Source organism: Capricornis sumatraensis, chromosome 1, assembly GCF_032405125.1.
Source record: "Capricornis sumatraensis isolate serow.1 chromosome 1, serow.2, whole genome shotgun sequence".
NCBI lineage: Eukaryota > Metazoa > Chordata > Mammalia > Artiodactyla > Bovidae > Capricornis > Capricornis sumatraensis.
In genome coordinates this window covers 28,412,890-28,435,152 of record NC_091069.1, presented here as the reverse complement: position 1 = coordinate 28,435,152, position 22,263 = coordinate 28,412,890, and the positions used below count along the sequence as shown (strand labels likewise).

The window sequence follows — 22,263 nt, the reverse complement described above, 5'->3', positions numbered from 1 at the left end:
AACAGAAAATATCAGATTTAGATTCCACATTCCATGCATTGTATGCAATTATCCGCTGGAGCCACAGAGGGGCGTGTGGGACCCACAGAGGCAGAAAATGGGATTGCTCTCCGGATGGCCTCACTCTTTCATGGGGAACCAGTGGTTCTCGGCAGGCGCCAGGTGTGCCAAGTCCCCCCTCAGTGCACACTAGGGAAGCCTGGAGCCAGGGATGAGGTTCATTTGCCTGCAAGGCACAGGTGACCGACATGCCACCAGCTCCGCTGGGGGTGCAGGGTCCCATTCTTTGTAGCTCCCACCTGTGCTTGCCCTGGGACGTGTGTGCTTCAAGTCTGCACCCTCCGCAGGCTCAGCATGACTCTCAGCTCCAACAGTTTTGTGACCTCGCCTGTTAGGATCTCCAGCTGTGGACCCAAAGGCGGCCATGGGAGCCAGGACAGGGACACCCATCACCCACCAAGCTGTGGCTCCCCGAAGACCCTCAGTGGACAAAGGGGAGTAAGCAGACAGTAGGAAGGAGCTAGAACCTTGAAGAGAGGACAGGAAAGGGGAAGCTGGAGGCAGCAAGTCCACAGACGGAGCCCTGGGCCATGGTGTCCTTGCCATCAATAGCTCAGGAGCCTCCACAGGCCCCCAAACAGAGGCCCAGTCCAGTAGATAGCTGTTGAATGAATGAATGAAAAGGTCATGAGGGAGAGAGGAGAGTGGCTTTGTGAGGAACTCTGACTAGTAGCAAAAGCAGAGAGACCTGTCATTTTAGTTGCTCAACGTTAGAGCAACAGAGGCTTCCCAGGTGGCACTAGTGGTAAGGAACCCACCTACCGATGCAGGAGGCAAAAGAGACATGGGTTCCATCCCTGTGTCGCGAAGATCCCCTGGAGTAGAAAAAGGCAACCCATTCCAGTATTCTTGCCTGGAAAATCCCACGGACAGAGGAGCCTGGTGGGTTACAGCCCATGGGGTCACAAAGAGTCGGACCCGACTGAAGTAACTTAGCACTTAGCAACACAAACACTCACACGGCTCTAATGTCACTGTGAGCCAGGCCCTGAGCCAAGTGTTTTACAGGTAGTTGCAAAGAGCTGGGACACTGGTGATTAGAGTTCCAGGGTGGTGCAGGAGGGGTGGGAGGCTGGCATTTTGGGAGAATGCAGTCCAGCAGAAGCATTCTTAGAGCTGGGGTCAGGGAGCAGTATGGGGAAAGGCGTATCATTAGGAAAGGAGGAAAGGAGGGGATCGTGCCTGGAGAGCAGGGAGTGGGGGTAATTTTAGCAGCTCTCTGAGACGGAAACTTTGGGAGACAGAGACCCTCTTCTTGACCAAACTGTAGGCTCCTCTGAGCCCTCTTCTCAACTGGGCCTTTGACCTTGGTGCCTGCCCTGTCTCTGGCCTGCCCAGCCCAGTCTCAGCAAGAATCCTGCTAAGTCAGTTGAGAAAGGCTCTCTCCCTTTGATATCTGATCACCCTTGGTATCTGATCAAGTTCCTCCCCTCCCACCCGTTTGTGTCTTCTAAGCCGCTAGCCTGTCTTCAGGCTAGGATTCGGCAAGGATCCTCACCGTTGGCTACCTGTACCTCCATCACTGACCTCCCCCTGCCCCTGGCTCCAGTCCCACTGTCCTTGCTTTATTCGGGGCTGAGCCTGAACTCTCCCCATTGGGAAAGTCTTGACTCCTGTTGCAACAGCCTTGAATAAAGTCTTCCTTACAGTTTTAACAAGGTTCAGAACATTTCTTTAGTGAGGAAGGAGAAACCCAGTTCTCAGAAGCTTTTGCTGGGAAGGGCCTGTTGGCCTCTTTAAGGAAAGCCCCTGGAAGTCCTCCGGGGTGGGGGGGTGGGGTGTCAGACTGCTGTTTCTTTAGATCACCCCGCACAGAGTGTTTCGTTTTGTTTGATGGGTTCTCTGACCTCGTTTGACGCTGGAAACATCTCTCAGAGCATCCTTGGGACCCTGTGCACGGTTGGGTTGTTTCCCCAAAACTCTCCCCAAGGAAGCAGAACCGAATGATTTATCATCCGGAAGCGGGACGCTTGGGGCACTCCTAAAAGTGAACGGGGCGCTGTCTCTAACAACGCCGGGCCATCAGACCCAAATCAGGACGCGCGCGCCTCGGGATGGCTCGGGACGGGAGCGCGCTCGGCGCGGCCGGGGCCTCCAGCAGCGCCGACCCGCGCACGGTCCTCAGCCCTGAATCTCCGCCCAGAATTCCAGAAAGGCCTGGAAAATCACGGCCGCGTCCGGCCGAGCGCCGCGGCCACTAGGCGGCGGGCCAGGCAGGAGCCCGAGCCCGAGCCCGAGCCCGGGCGGGCGGGGCAGGGACGCGGCGACGCCGGCGCCCGCGGTCGCGTGATCGCACGCCCCGCCCGGAGCCCCTCGCCGTCATGCAGTCCCCGGCGGTGCTCGTCACCTCCAGGTGAGCCAGACCCCGCGCCCCGGCCGCATCTCGGGCTGCGTAGAGTCCGGAGGGCCCGGAGCCGCGGCCCTAGGTGTCCCGGGCGGAGGAGGCGGCGGGTCCTGAGGATCCCGCCCGGCGCCCAGCGTCCCCAGCGCCGCTGGCCGTGGACCTGGGCTCAGCCGCTCCCCGGCCCTGCGGGAGAGGCCGCCCGCCTCCCTTCCCGGTTTTACAGATGGGGAAACTGTGGTCCCTAGAGGGTAACGAACTCATCCAAGACTAGTGGAAGGCCTGGATTGGCCGATCCTGCACGGTGGTCAAAGAGGGGGTTCTCCTCACCCCTTTCCCGCTGACCTGCCTTCCTTTCTTTTCCAAGATCTAGTTATGCATCCTGGCAGCGCTGACTGTGTGCCAGGTCCGGGGCACGGCACTGGGGACGGGGTGAATCAGACCAGTTTCGGCCGGTCAGGAGAAACGGGCGGAGGACAGCTGTTGAGCCGGGGTGGGGGCGGGTGGGGCGCGGCTTTAGGTTGCCATGGGAACATGGTGATTTCACCTTCCTAAACCTGCTCCATCCATAGTCTCCTGGGCTGGTCCACTGCAATACCCCTCTTTCAGGAACTCAAGAGAAGTCTTGTAGTCAGTCTTGACTCCTCTTTCTTGCTCTAATGGCCTACATCTAATCATCAGCAACCCCTGAAAGCTCAATCTTCAAAACAGACCTAGAACCCAAACATTTCCAAGCTCTTCTGCCAGCATCAGCTCTCACGTGGATGACTGCCAGAGTCTCCTGAATAATCTCCTCACTGCACCCTGCTCCCCTCCCTTCTGCTCAGCACAGCGGCCAAAGGACCTTTAGGCTTTAGGTTGCCATGGGAACACAGGCTTCTGCGAGGTGGGGGTGCGTGAAGCCGGGTCCTCCAGGGGAAGGGAAGGGGACAGGTGGCAGCTGCCTAACAGGTAGCCCAGGAAAAGTGCAGTTACCGAAGAGGCCTCCAGAGGGTCCCTGACCCAGGCCTGGGGGATTCAGTACGAGAGGGATGCTGAAGGCTGCGATGGGCGTGGTTTTACCGTCTCCCCCTTAGTCACATCTGTCAAGTGACTCACTGCAAGTGTTTCCACACACTCTACCCTTGTTCCCCCTACACAAAGTCTTAGGCTAAGACATCAGTCTCTTACATAAATGAATGTAAAATTTTTCCGGCTGTAATTTGAACATCCTTGTGGCTTCAGGTCTGGAAAAGTATGATTCTTTAAGGTTCTGATGTCAGAACCTGCTTGGTCTCCTCTCCGTGGTGGCTGGTCGTGTCCTTGCTGGCAGAAGAGGTTTCCCTCGTGCCACGTGAATCACCTCCTCTCGCTGAGCCTGTTCCCTTTTGTGCGGATAGGAGGTTTGAGGTTGGCAGGTGTGAGCAGGGCCAGCGGCAGACCAGTGGGGGTGTGAGCTTGGTGCTGGGAGCCTGGGAAGGGAGTGAGGGGGCTTCCCTCTCTGCCCCACCTGAACAGGGCTTCTTAACAAATGCAGGTGCTAGTGGTGAAGGCCAGGCGAGCAGTTCTAGGATAGTGAACCGCACACAGTCCCTCCTGTGAGCTTTCGTGGGGCAGATGGGTAAATGTATAGTGCGCCAGGGATGATAAATGGTATAAAGGAAAATAAAGTGGTAGGGAAATGGGGTGCTAGGAGGAGTGAATGCTGTTTTATATGGTGTGGTCCAGGAGTGTCTTTCTGATAGAGAGTAGCAGCTGGGTAGATCCCTGACAAGTGAAAGAGAAATCTTAAGAAACAGGGTACCAGGCAGGGGGGACAGCAGGAACCAATATCCTGGGGCAGAGAGATGTTTGTGCATCAGCCAGGAGGCCAGTGTGACTGCAGTGCAGTGAGCCAGCAGAGAGGTGGGTGATGTGGTGCAGAGTTTTACCACATCTGGGGGCTTGGAGGCAGGGGACAGTCAGGACAGGCTCCCCAGGCTGGAGTGAGGCTCTGGGCATGGTGGGACCTGCTTTGGAGTCCAGAAAGGTCCTTTGGCCGCTGTGCTGAGCAGAAGGGAGGGGAGCAGGGTGCAGTGAGGAGACTATTCAGGAGACTCTGGCAGTCATCCACGTGAGAGCTGATGCTGGCAGAAGAGCTTGGAAATGTTTGGGTTCTAGGTCTGTTTTGAAGATTGAGCTTTCAGGGGTTGCTGATGATTAGATGTAGGCCATTAGAGCAAGAAAGAGGAGTCAAGACTGACTACAAGACTTCTCTTGAGTTCCTGAAAGAGGGGTATTGCAGTGGACCAGCCCAGGAGACTATGGATGGAGCAGGTTTAGGAAGGTGAAATCACCATTGGTCTGGACATGTTCGTTAAGAAGCTTTCTGACAGCCAAGTGAAGACGTCGGGCAGGCAGCTGGGAGGAGTGTGGTGGCTTTGAGGGGAGAGTCCGGATCAGAGAGGAATGAGGAACCACTGGCCCATAGGTGGGATTTAAAACCTTGAACATATTTGAGCTCTTTGGGGAAGGTGAGTGAGAGAAGAGGTCTAAGGTGGGCACTTGGGGCAGAATTGCGGACCATCCAGGGAAGCTGAGTAGGAGTGGCCAGGGAGGTTGGAGAACTGAGAGAGAGAGAGAGCAGGGGTCCCAGAGCCTCGAGGAGCAGAGAGGGGCCATCAGATACCTTGGGAGTAAGAGGAGAGGGAGAGTTAGCCTTTGGACATCATCAAAGAGATCCAACCAGTCCATCCTAAAGCAGATCAGTCCTGAATATTCGTTGGAAGGACTGATGCTGAAGCTGAAACTCCAAAACTTTGGCCACCTGATGTGAAGAACTGACTCATTGGAAAAGACCCTGATGCTGGGAAAGATTGAAGGCTGGAGGAGAAGGGGACGACAGAGGATGAGATGGTTAGATGGCATCACTGACTCAATGGACATGAGTTTGAGTAAGCTTCAGGAGTTGGTGATAGACAAGGAAGCCTGTGGTGCTGCAGTCCATGGGATCACAAAGAGTTGGACACGACTGGGAAGGCACATCACAGTTCAGGAAGTTTGGTCTGGGGTATAGGTGGGCAGACTACACCCATGGGCCAAAGCCTGCCCCCCACTCACTTTTTAAATCAAGTTTATGCACCAACCTAGACAGCAAAGCAGAGATATTACTTTGCCAACAAATGTCCGTCTAGTCAAGGCTATGGTTTTTCCAGTGGTCATGTATGGATGTGAGAGTTGGACTATAAAGAAGGCTGAGCACCAAAGAATTGATGCTTTTGAACTGTGGTGTTGGTGAAGAGAGTCCCTTGGAGAAGAGAGTCCCTTGAGAGTCCCTTGGACTGCAAGGAGATCCAACCAGTCCATCCTAAAGGAGATCAGTCTTAGGTGTTCATTGGAGGGACTGATGTTGAAGCTGAAACTGCAGTGCTTTGACCACCTGATGCGGTGGTCTAAGTATTTGAAAAGACCTTGATGCTGGGAAAGATTGAGGGCAGGAGGAGAAGGGGATGACAGAGGATGAGATGGTTGGATGGCATCACCGACTCAATGGACATGGATTTGGGTGGACTCCGGGAGTTAGTGATGGACAGGGAGGCCTGGTGTGCTGCAGTTCATGGGGTCGCAAAGAGTCGGACACGACTGAATGACTGAACTGAACTGAACTGAACTGAATGTACTGTCTGTGGCCGCTTGGGTATGGTGGTAATGGAGACCCTGTGGCCTGCAAAACCTAAAATATTTGCTATCTGGCCCTTCACAAAAAAGTGTCCCTGGGGCCCTGAGGAGAATGGGACACAGAGTGGATTAGGCTCAGGGGCATGAGAGTCCCCTGGGGGGCTTGTTAACGTGAGGATTAATTCAGCAGAGCCTGGATCTGCCTTTTGTCACAAGCTCCCATGTAGGGCTCATGCGGCGAGGACCACACTTGGAGAACCCCCTAAACTGAGCTCAAGCTGGGCTTGCCCGGCCGAGCACCGCAGGTTGCCGGTTGTGGCCATGAATTTCCAGTGGGACCAGTCAACACGTCTAACCACAGTGCAGGAGACTTGGGGTTCGTTCCTGGGGTCAGGAAGATCCCCTGGAGAAGGGAGTGGCAACCCCCTCCAGTATTCCTGCCCGGAGAATCCCATGGACAGAGGAGCCTAGCGGGCTACAGTCCATGGGGGTCACAAGGAGTCGGACACAACTGAGCCACTAACGCTTTAGTCAGCGTGTCTGTGCGTTTATCCCAGTGGCCTGCCACTGCCGGACTCTGGTGCCCAGGACCTGGAGAACTGGCGGGTTTAGGGAAACAGGCTGAGTCTGTGATCCCAGCCGTGGGGCAGGACCTCTCAACTGGGGTGGCATGACAAGACGAGCGGTACAATGGAAATGGAGGGGGGTGTCCACAGATAGAAGCCCTGGAGAACCTGTCGGGTGTGGTGTTCCGAAACGGAGCAGTAAGCGGGACTGTTAGGAGGTGCGGGTCAGCGGGAAGGCGGCGGGCAGCCTGCAGTGAACCCTGGCTCTGCCTCTGACCCACTGAGCCCAAGTACAGGTGACTCCCTTTTTGTGTCTGCTTCCCTGTAGCTCAAACGGTAAAGAATCTGCCTGCAATGCAGGAGACCAGGGTTCAATCCCTGGGTTGGGAAGATCCTCTGGAGAAGGAAATGGCAATCTACTCCAGTATTCTTGCCTGGAGAATCCCATGGACAGAGGAGCCTGGCAGGCTGCAGCCCATGGGGTTGCAAAAAGTCAGACACGACTGAGCAACTAACACACTCCCTGACTTTGGGCTTCCCTGATAGCTCAGCTGGTGAAGAATCTGCCTGCAGTGTGGGAGACCCGGGTTCGATCCCTGGGTTGGGAAGATCCCCCAGAGAAGGGAAAGGCTACCCACTCCAGTATTCTGGCCTGGAGAATTCCATGGACTGTATGGTCCATGGGGTCACAAAGAGTCGGACATGACTGAGTGATCAGAACACTCCATGACTTGAAGCGGGTCTCAGCAGTGGTGTCCCTCTGTAGGGCTGCGCGAGCACCTTGGACAGGCGAGGTCCCCACAGCAGAGCCTGCGGGGGTGCCTCTTGCCTTTCGTCCCCTCTGCCGTCCTGTGCCCGTCACACTGTCTCGCAGGGACACCACACACAGCGCCAGGAGTGGAGGGTCTTAGCGCCCGGTGGGAAGGCCAGGACACTCATCTGGACATTGGCGAAAGGAAAGGAGGGCTGATCATTTGTTTTTCCAAGTGGCACATGAATGCTGAACTTACTTAACACTCACCCGAAGGGAGGTTCGCCCGGGCCTTTCTCAGTGATTCGTGCTTTCACTTTCTTTCACTGTACCAGCAGTCCCCAGCCTTTTTGGCACCAGGCACCAGGTTTTGTGGAAGACAGTTTTCCCGGGGATGCGGGGTGGGGGTGGGTGGGGATCGTTTGGGGGTGATTCGGTCTCATTACATTTATTACATTTGTTATGCTGCCCCCGATCCAACAGGAGGCAGAGCTCAGGCAGTAATGTGTGAACACAGCTGTAAACACAGTTGAAGCTTTCCTTGATTGCAGGCTGCTCACCTCCTGTTGTGCGGGCAGGTCTCTAACCTGGACCAGTAACCATCTGTGGTCCAGGGTTGGGGACCCCTGCCTTCCACCCTGTGAAAATGTTCGTGGGTGTAGAGGTTGCTACATTTGGTAGTAAGTGGCTGTGTGGTGGGTTGTCCTCCCAGCTGGTGACAAATGGCATCGTGGTATGGTGTCACTTGCCCAGTGTGGAAAGGGGGGGACCTGTGTGGAAGGAGTGCAGGGGGCAGGGTGTCACGTGTTGGATTGGGGCAGAGTTCGGGGCAGGGAAGGGCCGTGTCCCAGCTGTCACCCTGGCAGCCCAACCCTTTGGGCCCTCCCCTTTCTTGTCTTCTGAAAGCCCTGCCCTGCAGAGGGTGGGTCTGAACCCTGATAACGGTGTGCCCAGCGCATCCTGTCTTAGGTGTTTGTGTGGGTTATGTTTATGTGCTCAGGTCTCCATGATACCCTCACCCAGAAAGAGGAATACATTTAGCCTTTTTTCTTACCTCAGGGGAAACATTTCATCACTTCTTTGCTCACTGGGCAATTCATTGCATTTGTGTAGCATTTAAAAATTCTCGAAGAGCTGTAACGTTTTGCCAAGTATCCACTCGAAGCCTGTGTTAGTCATTCAGTCGTGTCTGAATCTTTGCAACCCCATGGACGAATGCCTGCCAGACCCCTCTGTCCATGGGATTTCAAAGGCAAGAATACTGGAGTGGGTCGCCATTTCCTTCTCCAGGGCATCTTCCCGATCCAGGGATCAAACTCAGGTCTCCCGCATTGCAGGCAGATTCTTTACCATCAGAGCAAAGAATTTGCTCTTTCCACAGCCCCATCTTCTCTACTGTCACCTGTTTTCTTGCTGAGAACAGGCCTTCGTTCTTGAGGGACCCACCGGCGGGCCCCTGGCCTGGGGAGCCAGGCTTCAGGAGGGGCTGGCATGTAGTGGGGTGGGTAGCCTGGAGTTGGACCCCTGAGGACTTGCCCAGTGGAGCAGCCTTGCACCCATGCCTGCGGGACCCCCTGAGGACTTACCAGCATCTCCCTCGAGAAGCCTGCTGACTTGAACCTGACCTTTCTCTGCCTTCTCTGCTTCTGGCAGGCGAGTTCAGAATGTCCACACGGGCCTGGACCTGAGCGTGCCGCAGCACCAGGAGGTGCGGGGCAAGATGATGTCAGGGCACGTGGAGTACCAGATCCTGGTGGTCACCCGGCTGGCTGCGTTCAAGTCGGCCAAGCACAGGCCCGAGGACATCGTCCAGTTCTTGGTGAGCTAGGGGCTCTGGCAGGGTGCTCCCCAGGGTCCAGAGGTCCAAGGAGACACACACGCCTCCCACTAGGGTTCAGGTAGCAGCAGGGTACAAGCAATGCTCTAGCCAGCCCTCAATTGGAGGATGCCAGAGTGCGTTGGCAGTAAGGACACCAGTGAATCAGATGCTGACCATCTGTGGGGAGACAGATCTGTGAAGAGACGGGAGCCCAGGGGACGGGGGCAGGGGCTGTGGGGGTGTTGAGGGGGGCACCTAAGCCATCCTAGGGGAAGGGTTCAGAGAGAGGTCAGAGCTGACCTGTGGTGTGAAGAGCGGGTGGAGCCATCAGCGTTAGGGCGGATGCGACACTCCCTTGGTCTCTCTCCATCAATGTAGAGCCAGTAAACACCCGCAGCAGTCCCGCACATCTGTCCGTCTAGAGGTGGGCCGCTTGGAACACACGGAGGAGGTGGAGCTGGGGGCGTAGTAGACGCGGTGCGTGTCGTCATGGGTCCCCAGCCCTGGGGGCCAAGCCCACAGCCCCCAGAACCCAGTGGCATCAGGGAGGCGGCACACACACCTCCAGCCTCCTGGCCTCATCAGCCGCCTGCAGCCCCATCCCTCCAGGTACAGGGCTGGCCCACAGCTCCAGCCTCCCTACCCCCCAACCACAGTGGGGGCATCCCTAAACCTGCCAACCCCAGACACGGCGTAAGTGCAGGCGACCTCAGCCCAACCCGCTCCCATGGGAGGCCGAGCCTGTGACACAGTGGAAGGGCCCATCACCTCCGTGTCCTAGGCAGTGATGGCAGCAAGGCACCAGCCACCGTGGAGGCACAAGCGGTGGCAACGGGCACCAGGCCCGCCTCCACCAGGGGCACTGGAGGCTGGAAAGTGCCAGTCTTCTAGTGTGACTAGAGGCAGTGCAGTGCAGTCGCTCAGTCGTGTCCGACTCTCTGTGACCCCATGGACCGCAGCACGCCAGGCCTCCCTGTCCCTCACCAACTCCCGGAGCTCACTCAGACTCACGCCCATCGAGTCCGTGATGCCATCCAGCCATCTCATCCTCGGTCGTCCCCTTCTCCTGCCCCCAATCCCTCCCAGCATCAGAGTCTTTTCCAGTGAGTCAGTTCTTCGCATCAGGTGGCCAAAGTATTGGAGCTTCAGCTTCAGCATCATTCCTTCCAATGAGCACCCAGGACTGATCTCCTTTAGGATGGACTGGTTGGATCTCCTTGCAGTCCAAGGGACTCTCAAGGGTCTTCTCCAACACCACAGTTCAAAAGCATCAGTTCTTCGGCGCTCAGCTTTCTTCACAGTCCAATTCTCACATCCATACGTGACTATTGGAAAAACCATAGCTTTGACCAGATGGACCTTTGTCAGAAAAGTAATGTCTCTGCTTTTTAATATGCTGTCTATGTTTCTCATAGCTTTTCTTTCAAGGAGCAAGAGTCTGAATTTCATGCCCCTAGTAACCATCTGCAGTGCTTTGGGAGCCCAGAAAACCAAAAACTTGTGCTGTGGCGCCACCTGCTGGAAAAAAGAGAAAAGCCTCTCACCTGTTGACTTGTTAGAAATCAAATTTTAAAAAATGAAAAAGCTTTGTCTAAAGAAGAAAGGTGTTTCATGCTTCAAATGTCCCAGCAAAGGAAGAACTCATCAAGCACCGTGAAGAATCACAGTAACACTGGCCCAAAAGAAAATGATGATTCTCTAGAAACCAAATTTAAAGACCCAGAACAGTGCAGCCTAATAGAGAATTCAAAACGACTGTCATGAAGGAGCTCAACAAGCAATAAGAAAACTCAGGGATGAAGTTAATGAGCAGAAGATATACTTTCCCAAAGAGACTGAAACTCTAAAAAGGAACCAAACAGAAATTCTGGATCTGCAGGACCCCAGAAGTGAGATGAAGAATACGTACTTTAGAAAAGGATTAGAAGTAGAGAAGACCATATGGAAGCGAGAATTAGCAAGTTTAAAGATAAAAATCTAGAAATGATACAGTTAGAAGAGGAAAGGGAATTAAGATTCAAAATAACAGAGAGAAAATTCTACAAGAACTATCCAAATCTCTTAGGAAAGGCAACCTTAGGATATTGGGTGTCCCAGAAGCAGGAGAGAGAGAGAAGTGAGCAGAGAGTTTATTTAAAGAAATGATAGTGGAGAACATCTCTCAAACCGGGGAAAGGAATTACGTGTACAAGTCCATGAAGCCAAGAGACTACCCGATTGCCTCAGCGCAAAAAGGTGTTGCTAGTGGTAAAGAATCTGCCTGCTAATGCAGGAGATGCAAGAGATGCAGATTCGATCCCTGGGTCTGGAAGATCCCCTGGAGGAGGAAATGACACCCTACTCCAGTATTCTTGCCTGGAAAATGCCAAGGGCAGAGGAGCCTGGAAGGCTATATAGTCCGTGGGGCTGTAAAGAGTTAGGCATGACTGGGCGACTAACGCTTCACGTGCGAGATTCTAAGAGATAAGTTATAGCACAGTTTTTTTGATTAAGAGACATTCAGCACATCCTGGAAGAGTGTGATTTTTTTCATTTGCTTCTTAAAGAGGCTCTTGGTGAGAACCAAGGTGCAACATGATAGCAGGTAGGAACTGCTTTGTTCCACGGGGTGGTTTGCAGCTTTGTTCCACTGGGTGGGGTCAAATCAGATTTGACCAGTGGAGCTTAGTGCACCCGTGTTTTTCAGAGATGGGAGCAAAGAAGAGATATCTGAGGCCCAAGTCCCTGGGCAAGATGGAGAGGCAGCACTCGGGGGCCCGTGAAAGGCCCAGCCGACACGCTGGGTCCTGGCTGGCCTTCCCAGCCAGGGTGTGTGGGGACACCTCTGACACCTCCATGGTCACACCTGTGCCACTTTCTCCTGACCAGTGATACCTTTGCCCTGTGGGTAGCTGTGTGCAAGGGTGCCCGTGCGGGGAGTTGCCTCTCAAACATTTTGAACCACCTGTGGGAGCCAAGCATGCATTTACACCCTGTGAGATCTGGGGCTGTAACCCAAAACCTGAACTTTCTTTGAAGTTTCATGATTTAGCTTTAAAAAAGAATGAGCATTTTGCTTTCTGTTCCTCAAAAGGAGTGGCAGCCCTTGCTTTGGAGCACTTATGAGTGTGGGCCCGAGATGGGGTGGTACCCTAGGCTGTCCATACTACCAGCGCCCTGGAGACCCACAGCTGACTCCCAGAACCTGGGTCCTGGTGGGCCTGGTAGCCTGGCCTGCATGGAGCAGTCAGGCCTGCAGAGGGCACTCTTCCCCCCAACCTGGTAGAGTCAGGTTTTGGGAACCACCAGGAGTTGGAGCCTGTGTCACTTTTGTGAAAGTATGCTCTTACCTTTCCTTGAAAGCCTTCCTTGAAAGCTGTTCTCAGCAAAGCTCCCGAGTCAAGCTCTGTGGTGACAACTGCAGGCCACAGTCCCCTGTCTCAGATAACTCCCCGCTGGGGTGCCTGAAGTCTCCCAGTGCTCCAGCCACATGCCAGCATCTGGAACTCTCCCAGCCTGAGGGCTCTGATGCCCATGCTCGACAGCCAGGGCTGTGTGCTCCAACAGAGCTGAGCGACCGGAATGCTGGGTGTCCCTTGTCTGAATGCATCCAGACTCCCCACAGCCCATCAGCCACGGCAGCGTTTCAGTGTGTGCTGGGCGCACAGCCCTGGTCTGGGAGCAGAAGTGGGAATATCTGTGTTCATCCCTAATGCTCCCAAGGAATTGAGGGGACAGGCCCAATGTGTGGGGAGAGCACAGAGGAGTCCAGGACAAGGGAGGACACTGGGCTGTTGTGGGGTGTGGCGTGGAGAGGATGACTTCTCTGAGTGCCTGCATTGGCTTCCACAGACCACAGTGATGGCGCCGACCCCCAGTCCTACAGCTGCTCCCTTAACTGGAAACCTGGAGCCTCAGGGACAGAGACCACCCTGGATGTCCCCGTACAGAGTAAACACACAGCAAGAGCTTGATGAGTGGAGAAGCCCTTAGCTGTAGCGGGAGTTCCGGGGAGAGGCCGAGAGGCGGTAGCAGTCACCCCCCAGCTCTGCAGAAAGCCGAGTGACCCGGGGTGACTGTGACAGCTGAGGACCACCTTCTAACAACCAGGAGGAGCCCCGGCCTGCCTCCCTGAGGTTCCGGTGTGCAGAGGGGTCCTGGCTGACCCCAGGACCAGAAACCAGCCTTGCCATATCTATTCTCCACCATCTAAGCACTGTAAGGACCGGCTTTGTCGAAGGCTCTTGCTAGTTCACAGGAGAATGACCCAGAGAAAAGGTGACTCGTTGCTGGAAGAGGACCTAACAGCTGGCCAGACCGTGAGGTCACCCTGCTAATGCACAGAAGCCCAGAATGGAGGTGTAGGTCATAGTCACCTGCGGACCAAGTCCCTGTATCAAGTGTCTCTACCCAGACCAGTGACAGGGCCCTGAATCCACCACGATTGCATCCTTCCTTTGGGCCACTGGGACTTCAGGGCTTGTGCCCAGTGTTGATCAGGAGGCTTAGGGCTTGGGGCAGAGGGTCGGGTGGGAGGCACCTGCATCTGGTCCCGGAGGAGGTCCACCGAGGAGCCCGGCCCTCGTGGGGATCTCTGTTGCGGTTGAGGGGCAGGGTGCAGCCCTCTCTGTTTTCCCTCTTCCCTCAGGAAACCACCTGCTCCTCTCATTCCAGGTCTCCAAAAAGTACAGCGACATTGAGGAGTTTTACCAGAAACTTTGCAGTCGTTACCCGACAGCCAGCCTGCCCCCACTCCCCAGGAAGGTCCTGTTTGTTGGGGAGGGTGACATCCGGGAGCGGAGGGCCCTGTTCGACGAGATTCTGCGCTGCATCTCCAAGGATGCCGAGCTGGCAGGCAGCCCAGAGCTGCTGGAATTCTTAGGTACCTGAGGCCCTGTCCCAAATCCCTCCAGGCCCCTGGCCCAGAACTAGGCCTCGCTGCCCTGGCTGGGGGGGGGGGCGGGGGAGGGGGGGTCCACAGCACCCTGTGCAGCCCAGAGACCTCGGCCAGGCTGTTGAGGCATGTGGACCTCATTCACTGCCATGCTTGGGCCGGGGTCGTGGTGGTGGGTGGAAGGGGCCTGGGACCCAGCCCTGGAGGACGGACTGCTTGGGTGCTGGACAGGGCTCACCCAGGGGCCTTCCCCATAGTCTGACCCCTCCCGTTCCCCTCCTGGCCAGCCCCCTCCAGAGCTCCCCTTCACACGTACACACACAGACGCACGTGCACATGCACACACACACACACACTTATGGAGAAGCAGGATCAGGTGGTCTGAGAGAGGCATAGCCTCTCTGTGCCTCGGTTTCCTTATCTCTAAAATGAAGCTACAATTAGGATCTCTCACATGAGATTTTTGCAATATTTAAATGATTTATACCTATCAAACGGCAACCCACTCCAGTATTCTTGCCGTAAAATTCCATGAACAGAGGAGCTTGGTGGGCTACAGTCCACAGGGTCGCAAAGAGTTGGATGCAACTCAGTAACTGAGCATATCTGTAAAAATGTTCTTCGTGTGATGCTTACCCCATGAAACGGAAGGGTCGTGAGATTTTGCAAGGGATTTTACATTTGTCTTAATAAAATAACAAAGCATAACGTAATATGACATAATCAATACCACTTAGTTCCACATGTCATATCAGTGTACATGTTATATCCTGTGTGCCAGGCACTCTGTGGCATGCTGATGGGTTCTTTACCCACAGGGTGATATATCTTAGAAGTTCACTGCTTTCAAAAATACGCTGTTCAGTAACTGGATCGAGTTAAACAAGCATTCTAAACCCATGCTTCTCAAACCATCGGTGGGGGAAGGGCTAACTATTTTTATTCCCAATCTGTCGCAGACAAGCATTCCAAGGTGCTATGGAAGTTTCTGGATCTTGTTCCCCGTTTCTGTAGTTGCCTCATTGTGGACACCCGCCGGTGGACCACGCTTTGAGAAGTGCTTACGTAAGCCAGTTTGTGGTGACGCCATCCCAGTTTGTTCTGGAATCTTCTACCTGCTCACTGTGCCTCATGGAGTTCATAGTCCAGACCCTCGGAGCAGGTCTCATCAGTGGTTGGCTAGGCAGAGCTCCCCGACGTGCCCCACCACATGGACGTCGTTTCCGGAGCTATTCTGTGAGGACCCCAGACACTGTCTGGTCTCCCATTAGCCTGTGGACTGTAGTCTGTAGTCCTGACAGGCCCCGGGCTACAGAGGTTGAGGAACTGCTGTCTCTCTTCTGAGGCTCCCGCTTGTAACTTCAGCACCCCACGCTTTGCTGATCTCCCCCTCTACACTCACCCACACAGACCTGCCATCCTAGTCCCAGGACGCATCAGGAGGCCTCCAGCCCTGGGTGCTGGTGCAGGAGCTTGAGTGCCAGGAGTTGCCAGGCACCATCTCTGTCTCCCTCCACAGGCACCAGGTCCCCCGGGGCCGCGGATGTCGGCAGCAGGGATGTCTCAGTACTGGACACAGATAGCCACGCAGGGGACGAGGATGCTTTGGACTTCTTCCAGCAGCAGGATCAAGTGGAAGATGAGGGACTCCCCACGCTGGGCCATCAGGACGGGGATGCAGAGAAATCCTCAGAGGAGGAGGAGGCCCTGGACCCTCTGGGCATCATGCGGTACGTCTCCCCTTCTGGGTGGGGCGCCCACCATCTGGCTTGCTCCGGGCTCCTCCCTCCCTCCTGGGGGTCAGAGAAAACCCATCTCCCTAGATCATCGCTGAGTACTCAGGGAGACTGGCTCTCTGTTCATCCTCAACATCTCCTGGGTCTTTGGGGCTGGGCCCAGGTATTGCCTGCCCCTCCCTGGTCACAGGGTGGGCCCCCAGCATTCTACAGAGGCCTGGGAGGCTGCCACCCCAACCCTGACACTTCAGCAGCCCAGGCATCCTGAACCCAGCCCAGGAGGCCTGGGTTCTCTGTCCAGTTCATCATGGAGCCTGTGACTTGCTTCGTGTGGCCGGGGCTCCACTGCCCTGAAGGTGGGGCTGTTTACCTTGACCCTGCCTCCAGGTAAGGCTGGAGGGGACTGATGACCCCTAAGGTGCTGAGAGTGATGGAAGGAGGTAGAGTAAGCCCTGTGTAGACTATGGTTCCCTCTGTGTGCACATGCGTGAACACAGGTGCACACGCACGTGCACTGGGGAAGAAGAGACAGCTAGCTGCGGTCTTGAAGGCCCCTTGGTGTCCTGATTTTGGCACCCTCCTGTTCCATCTCCTTTCCTGGCCCTCTGACTGCCTTCAGCTAATCAGTGAGCTGCCCGTGAGTCCCCATGGTGAGCCCCCTGAGGTGGGGGAGGGGCTGCAGGCTAGATGAGACTAGAGAGCAAGACTTCAGCTTCCCAGGCCCCTCCAGCAGGCACCGGCTGAGGCGGTGGGCAGGACCTCCCAACCAGAAGGAGACAGGGGAGCCAGACAGACTCAGCACCATCACCGCCTCCCCCAGCACCCTCACTTCTTGGCTGAAATGAGCAAGAAGCAAGGTGGGAACTGTTGGTTTTGAGCACCTACTATGCACCAGGTGGTGTACCGTGCCCTTTGTCTCCCGGATCTCACTGACAGCTCGCCCCGCAAGCAGGCGTTGTCACGTCGCTTGACACATTAAAGAGACTGGTGTCTGCAGGGGCCGGATGCCTTGCCCGTGGTCAGGGGACTGGGGAACAGTGGTGCTGGGATGCAAATGGAGCTCGGAATCCTGTCCGAGACCTCGGAGCCAACTGCCTGGGCTGGAGTCCTGGCAGTTTATCCCTCTCCGCCAGTTTTCTGCAGCGGAAGCACAGGGTAGTGATGGCAACCAGTCTCTTGGGGCTCTCACGTAGTATAAGTGGCTTAGATGTCACGGCCCCGTCTTTCTGCCTCTCCGCCTCCGCAGAGTTGGACTGCAGACCCAGGGTGACGTTGTCTCTACCCGTCTGGCAAGTCCTGTTCCAGAAAGAAATTAGAGCCGAAAAGAGATGAGGCAGAGGCAAGTTCAACTTGAACAGCATGAAAAGTGTGGTCCGGAGAGCTCTGCCCACTGCCGGCAGGGCTTCCTCTCCTGTGTGATGGTGAGGGTGGGTGCATGGGGACATGTGGTCACAGGGTCACTGTGAGGCCAGCCTAGCGGGGCCAAGGAGCCAGACTTGAGAAAGATCCCAGGTGCTCAGGGAGATGGGAGACAAGAGCCAGAGGCCCTGCAGCTCCTTGGTGCCCAGGAGTCAGGCTCCTCCCAGCCCCTCATGCTGGCCTTGACCTGGGAGGAGGTCAGTGTCCCTGAGGGAACGACAGTGAGATCATGTTGGGAGAAGTTCATTATCAGCCTTGGGCAGCCCGAGGGCCGTGTTGGGCTGTATTTGTTTGAACTCATCCTGTCTGTTGTTCTGAGTAACTGCATATTACTCGCCCTCAGACTGAGATCGGCTTGCGTGGTTTGTGCCAGCCTTTGGCTGAAGGATGTGCTTAGCAAAGCTGCTCCGTTTTTGGGTAGGAAAATGCTCTTTGGGGTTGGCAAGGGCTGCCTTTAATTTCCTGCTTTTACTTCAGTAGCAGATTGTCGGGCAAGGTACTGACTGTCACCCCCACTTCGGCCCCCCAGTGCCATCCCCAGCTCTGCACTCAGGGGCCTCCTTCCTGAATCCGAGGAGAGCTGAGCACCTGAAAGAAATCCCGGAGTCTTTTGACCTTCTGTCAGTCTTTTCTTAAGCAATGTGATAATAGTCAGTGCTATTGCCTCCATTGGGAATAATAACAACTAGCTTTTTTTTGGAGAATGTATTAAATGCCAGGAATTGATTAGCCTTTACATGGATAGATATTTTCTATTTTTTTTTAAAGGTCATGACTCACCACATTGCTTTCTGGATCCGTTGTGGATCTGGCTTGGGAAATGGTGCCCTAGGAAGCTGGCCCTGGCATCAGGCCCATTCTGTGTATGAAGAGCCTGATATTTGGGGTCTGGTGATTCATTCACATTCATTCAGCCCCAAATGGCAGAGTTAGGACTTGATGCCACCTCCCTGCCTTGGCCCTCGATCCAGTCTTCCAGCAGAGCCCTAGGATTATACCCCCCTTTCGCAGATGGGAACATAGAGGACAGAGCTGAGAGGGCGCTTGGCCAGAGCCTTAGGTGTGGCAGAGCCCTGCCTTGAAGTCAGGCCTCTCCTGGGCCCCCCAGGTGGGCCTGTTAACCCTCTTGGTGCAGTGCGGCCCACCCCACCCTGCGGTGAGGAACACTCTGATCTTTGCAGGAGTGATATGCTCTGCGTGCTCATTTCTCCATCCTGTGCTCTCAGTTCCTCTGTGGATGCAGCATCTCTGCTTTCCCAGCCACCGACCCTGAGCGCCCATCTGGGCCAGGCTCTGGCGCTCCGTTTCCAGGTGTCGGCCCTTCCTGCCATGGCCACTGTGGGGCGCTGTTGCTCCACTGCAGGGCTGCTGGGAGGGTGCGCGCCATGGCACAAAGCCTGGTTTTCCTTTGTCTGTTAAACCTGGTTTTGATTAGGGAAAGAGGCATTACTAGACCATTAGAAAGTGCCTCAAGATAGAAAAAAAACCTCACCACCCAGCCACTCTCCTGTTTGCAGATTTTTTTTTTGCATCCCTGTCCCAGGCTGATCCACATAACTGCAAACATAGCACACATGCCTTTTATACTCTGCTTTTTCACTTAATGTCATCACCATCACTTTCCATGTGGAACACAGTTTTCATATTTAACTTTCTGTTTTAGGGATTTCACAGTTCTAAGAAAGGTGGAGTTCTCCCATAATAGTTCTCCCTTTGGCTGGAAATACTCTGCTAGGAACATTTTTAACTGTAACTCAAATAATATGCAATTAGCGTAGAAAAATTAAAAGCACATTTAAAAGCCCTTTTGTCATGAAGGTATATGCTCCTGGTTCAGTTCAGTTCAGTCTCTCAGTCATGTCCGACTCCTTGCAACCCCATGAACCGCAGCATGCCAGGCCTCCCTGTCCGTCACCAACTCCCGGAGTTTACCCAAACTCATGTCCATCGAGTTGGTGATGCCATCCAGCCATCTCATCCTCTGTCATCCCCTTCTCTTCCGGCCCTCAATCTTTCCCAGCATCAGGGTCTTTTCAAATGAATCAGCTCTCCGTATCAGGTGGCCGAAGTATTGGAGTTTCAGCTTCAGCATCAGTCCCTCTAATGAACACCCAGGACTGATCTCCTTTAGGATGGACTGATTGGACCTCCTTGCAGTCCAAGGGACTCTCAAGAGTCTTCTCCAACATCACAGTTCAAAAGCATCAATTCTTTGGTGCTCAGCTTTCTTTATAGTCCAACTCTCACATCCATACATGACTACTGGGAAAAAACATAGCCTTGACTAGACAGACCTTTGTTGGCAAAGTAATCTCTCTGCTTTTTAATATGCTGTCTAGGTGGGTCATAACTTTCCTTCCAAGGAGCAAGCATCTTTTAATTTCATGGCTACAATCACCATCCGCAGTGATTTTGGACCCCCAAAAAATAAAGTCAGCCACTGTTTCCACTGTTTCCCCATCTATTTGCCATGAAGTGTTTGTTTCTCTGCCACTCTTGCCTTTCCACACAAACATTTTTAGTTGGCACATTCCTACTAACATATAAAAGGTTTTCAGAATTTTCTATGAAAAGAATTCATTTTCAGTTCAGTACAGTTCAGTCACTCAGTCGTGTCCGACTCTTTGCGACCCCATGAATTGCAGCTTGTCAGGTCTCTTTGTCATGGGTGGGATCGGCCCAGGGAGTCCCTCAAGTCCTACATGACCTTGTCATGGGTGGGATCTCCCGTGCTGGCTCCTGGCAATCTCTGGTTCCTCTGCCTTTTCTAAACCCAGCTTGAACATCTGAAAGTTCACGCTTCACATATTGCTGAACCCTGGCTTGGAGAATTTTGAGCATTACTTTACTAGTGTGTGAGATGAGTGTAATTGTGCAGCAGTTTGAGCATTCTTTGGCATTGCATTTCTTTGGGATTGGAATGAAAACTGACCTTTTCCAGTCCTGTGGCCACTGCTGAGTTTTCCAAATTTGCTGGCGTATTGAGTGCAACACTTGCACAGCATCATCTTTCAGGATTTGAAATAGCTCAACTGGAATTCCATCACCTCCACTAGCTTTGTTCATAGTGATGCTTAAGGCCCACCTGACCTCACATTCCAGGATGTCTGGCTCTAGGTGAGTGATCACACCTTCGTGATTATCTTGGTCGTGAAGATCTTTTTTGTACAGTTCTTCTGTGTATTCTTGCCACCTCTTCTTAATATCTTGTGCTTCTGTTAGGTCCATACCATTTCTGTCCTTTATTGAGCCCATTCTTGCATGAAATGTTCCCTTGGCATCTCTAATTTTCTTGAAGAGATCTCTAGTCTTTCCTATTCTCTTGTTTTCCTCTGTTTCTTTGCAATGATCACTGAAGAAGGCTTTCCTATCTCTCCTTGCTATTCTTTGGAACTCTCCATTCAAATGGGTATATCTTTCCTTTTCTCCTTTGCTTTTTGCTTCTCTTCTTTTCACAGCTATTTGTAAGGCCTCCTCAGACAGCCATTTTGCCTTTTTGCCTTTCTTTTTCTTAGGGATGCTCTTGCACCCTGCCTCCTATACAATGTCACGAACCTCATATTGTATTAACAAAATGGGATTGTGTTAATGTGCACCATTCCATAATTTGCTTTTTTTTTCCAGCTAGGTCTTTCCGTATCAATAAATAGACTTCTACCTTCCTAACTTGATGCTAGTGCATCAGACTAATGTGCTATAAATGGCATTGGGGACATTGTGGTGTTTTCTGTAGGTTTTTACAGTTACGGGCAATGATGAACTTGTTCGTGTATGGAGTGTTTATTCTGTTCAGCTTTTCCCCCAGCTGCCTGCCCCAGAGCAAGGTCCCAAGCTCTGTGAGGGGTCTTGGTTGTGCCTCTCCAGTGAAGGGGTCTTTAGGGATTTAATTTCCCCTGTGTTGGGATATCCTCTCTGCTTTTCCAAAGCCTGCTCATCTGCAAGACCCGCTGCCCCCTGCTCTTCCCCCAGTGCTCAGGGAACTCCCCTCCCTGCCCCAGGTCCCTGAGAACCCTCAGCTTCCCGAGAGACAGGCTGGTTCCTGCATGAACATGCTGTCCTGTGAGACTGGGCTTCCCGCTGTCCGGGCTTGTCTGCTCAGAGGATGGGGAGCAAGCACCCAGGCCCTGGGCCACGGCCTCGAGTGGTGAGGCTGGACATTTCTTTGGGATGTGAATCATGTGTTTTGTCCTAATTATTTATCCAAATGTTGTTTTATCTTTCGTAAAATGACCATATGCGTTTTAGCATAAAAATGTCTTGCTTCCTATATTTGGATGAAGTTTCTGCTCTGGGATGATTGTGTGGTTTTTGAACGCTTCTGGCACATTGCCAGGTACCTCCAGATCTGCTAACCAAGGTGTATTCATCCAACCACCCTCCCCACCCCCCAGTTTTATTAGGGGCTTCCCTGGTGGCTCAGATGGTAAAGAATCTGCCTGCAGTGCAGGAGACCTGGGTTCAATCCCTGGGTCAGGAAGATCCCCTCGAAAAGAGAAATGGTAACCCATTCTAGTATTCTTGCCTGGAGATTTCCGTGGACAGGGGAGCCTGATGGGCTGCAGTCCATGGGGTTGCAAGAGTCAGACACAACTGAATGACCAACAGCACCAGCTTTATTGAGATGAAGTTGCCCTGTGGCTTTGTGTAAGGTTAAGGGGTACAATGCTGATACACCTACAATGCGAAATGATCACCATGCTAAGGTCAGCTGACACCTATCGCCTCACCTAACTATTAATACTTTTTCCAAGATTTAGAAGTGAGGCAGCCCCTAAGGACAGGAGCGTGGCCACTTCTCCTTGGAGGCCTCTTTCTAAATAGTGCATCTTTCACCCTTGGGCTTAGGGCCCTGTAGTATTCCAGCCCCGCCTAGGATAGCAGAGCCCAGCTGGGAATTCTCCACCACCCTGGAGCTGGTTAGAAATGCAGGTTCACAGGCCCCCCCTGGAACCTGGGTGGAGCCCTAGAACTTGTGTTTTCACAAGCTCCTGACGTGCTCTGCAGGCAAATTCACGTCTGAGGGGCCCCCAAAACTGAGCCTAACAAAAGTCTTGGAGAAGCA

At 53.7% G+C, this 22,263-nt stretch overlaps 1 protein-coding gene across 1 annotated transcript in view; it reads left to right on the top strand.

The window, feature by feature from the left end:
- Nucleotides 1-2,381: 2,381 nt before the first annotated feature.
- Nucleotides 2,382-22,263, top strand: part of HS1BP3 (HCLS1 binding protein 3) — a 35,904-nt gene continuing 16,022 nt past the window's right edge. Inside the window, exons 1-4 of the mRNA XM_068974064.1 lie at nucleotides 2,382-2,413; nucleotides 9,008-9,173; nucleotides 13,827-14,034; nucleotides 15,566-15,776. Of these exons, the coding sequence (XP_068830165.1) occupies nucleotides 2,382-2,413; nucleotides 9,008-9,173; nucleotides 13,827-14,034; nucleotides 15,566-15,776 (617 nt within the window). The remainder of the gene's footprint in view (nucleotides 2,414-9,007; nucleotides 9,174-13,826; nucleotides 14,035-15,565; nucleotides 15,777-22,263) is intronic.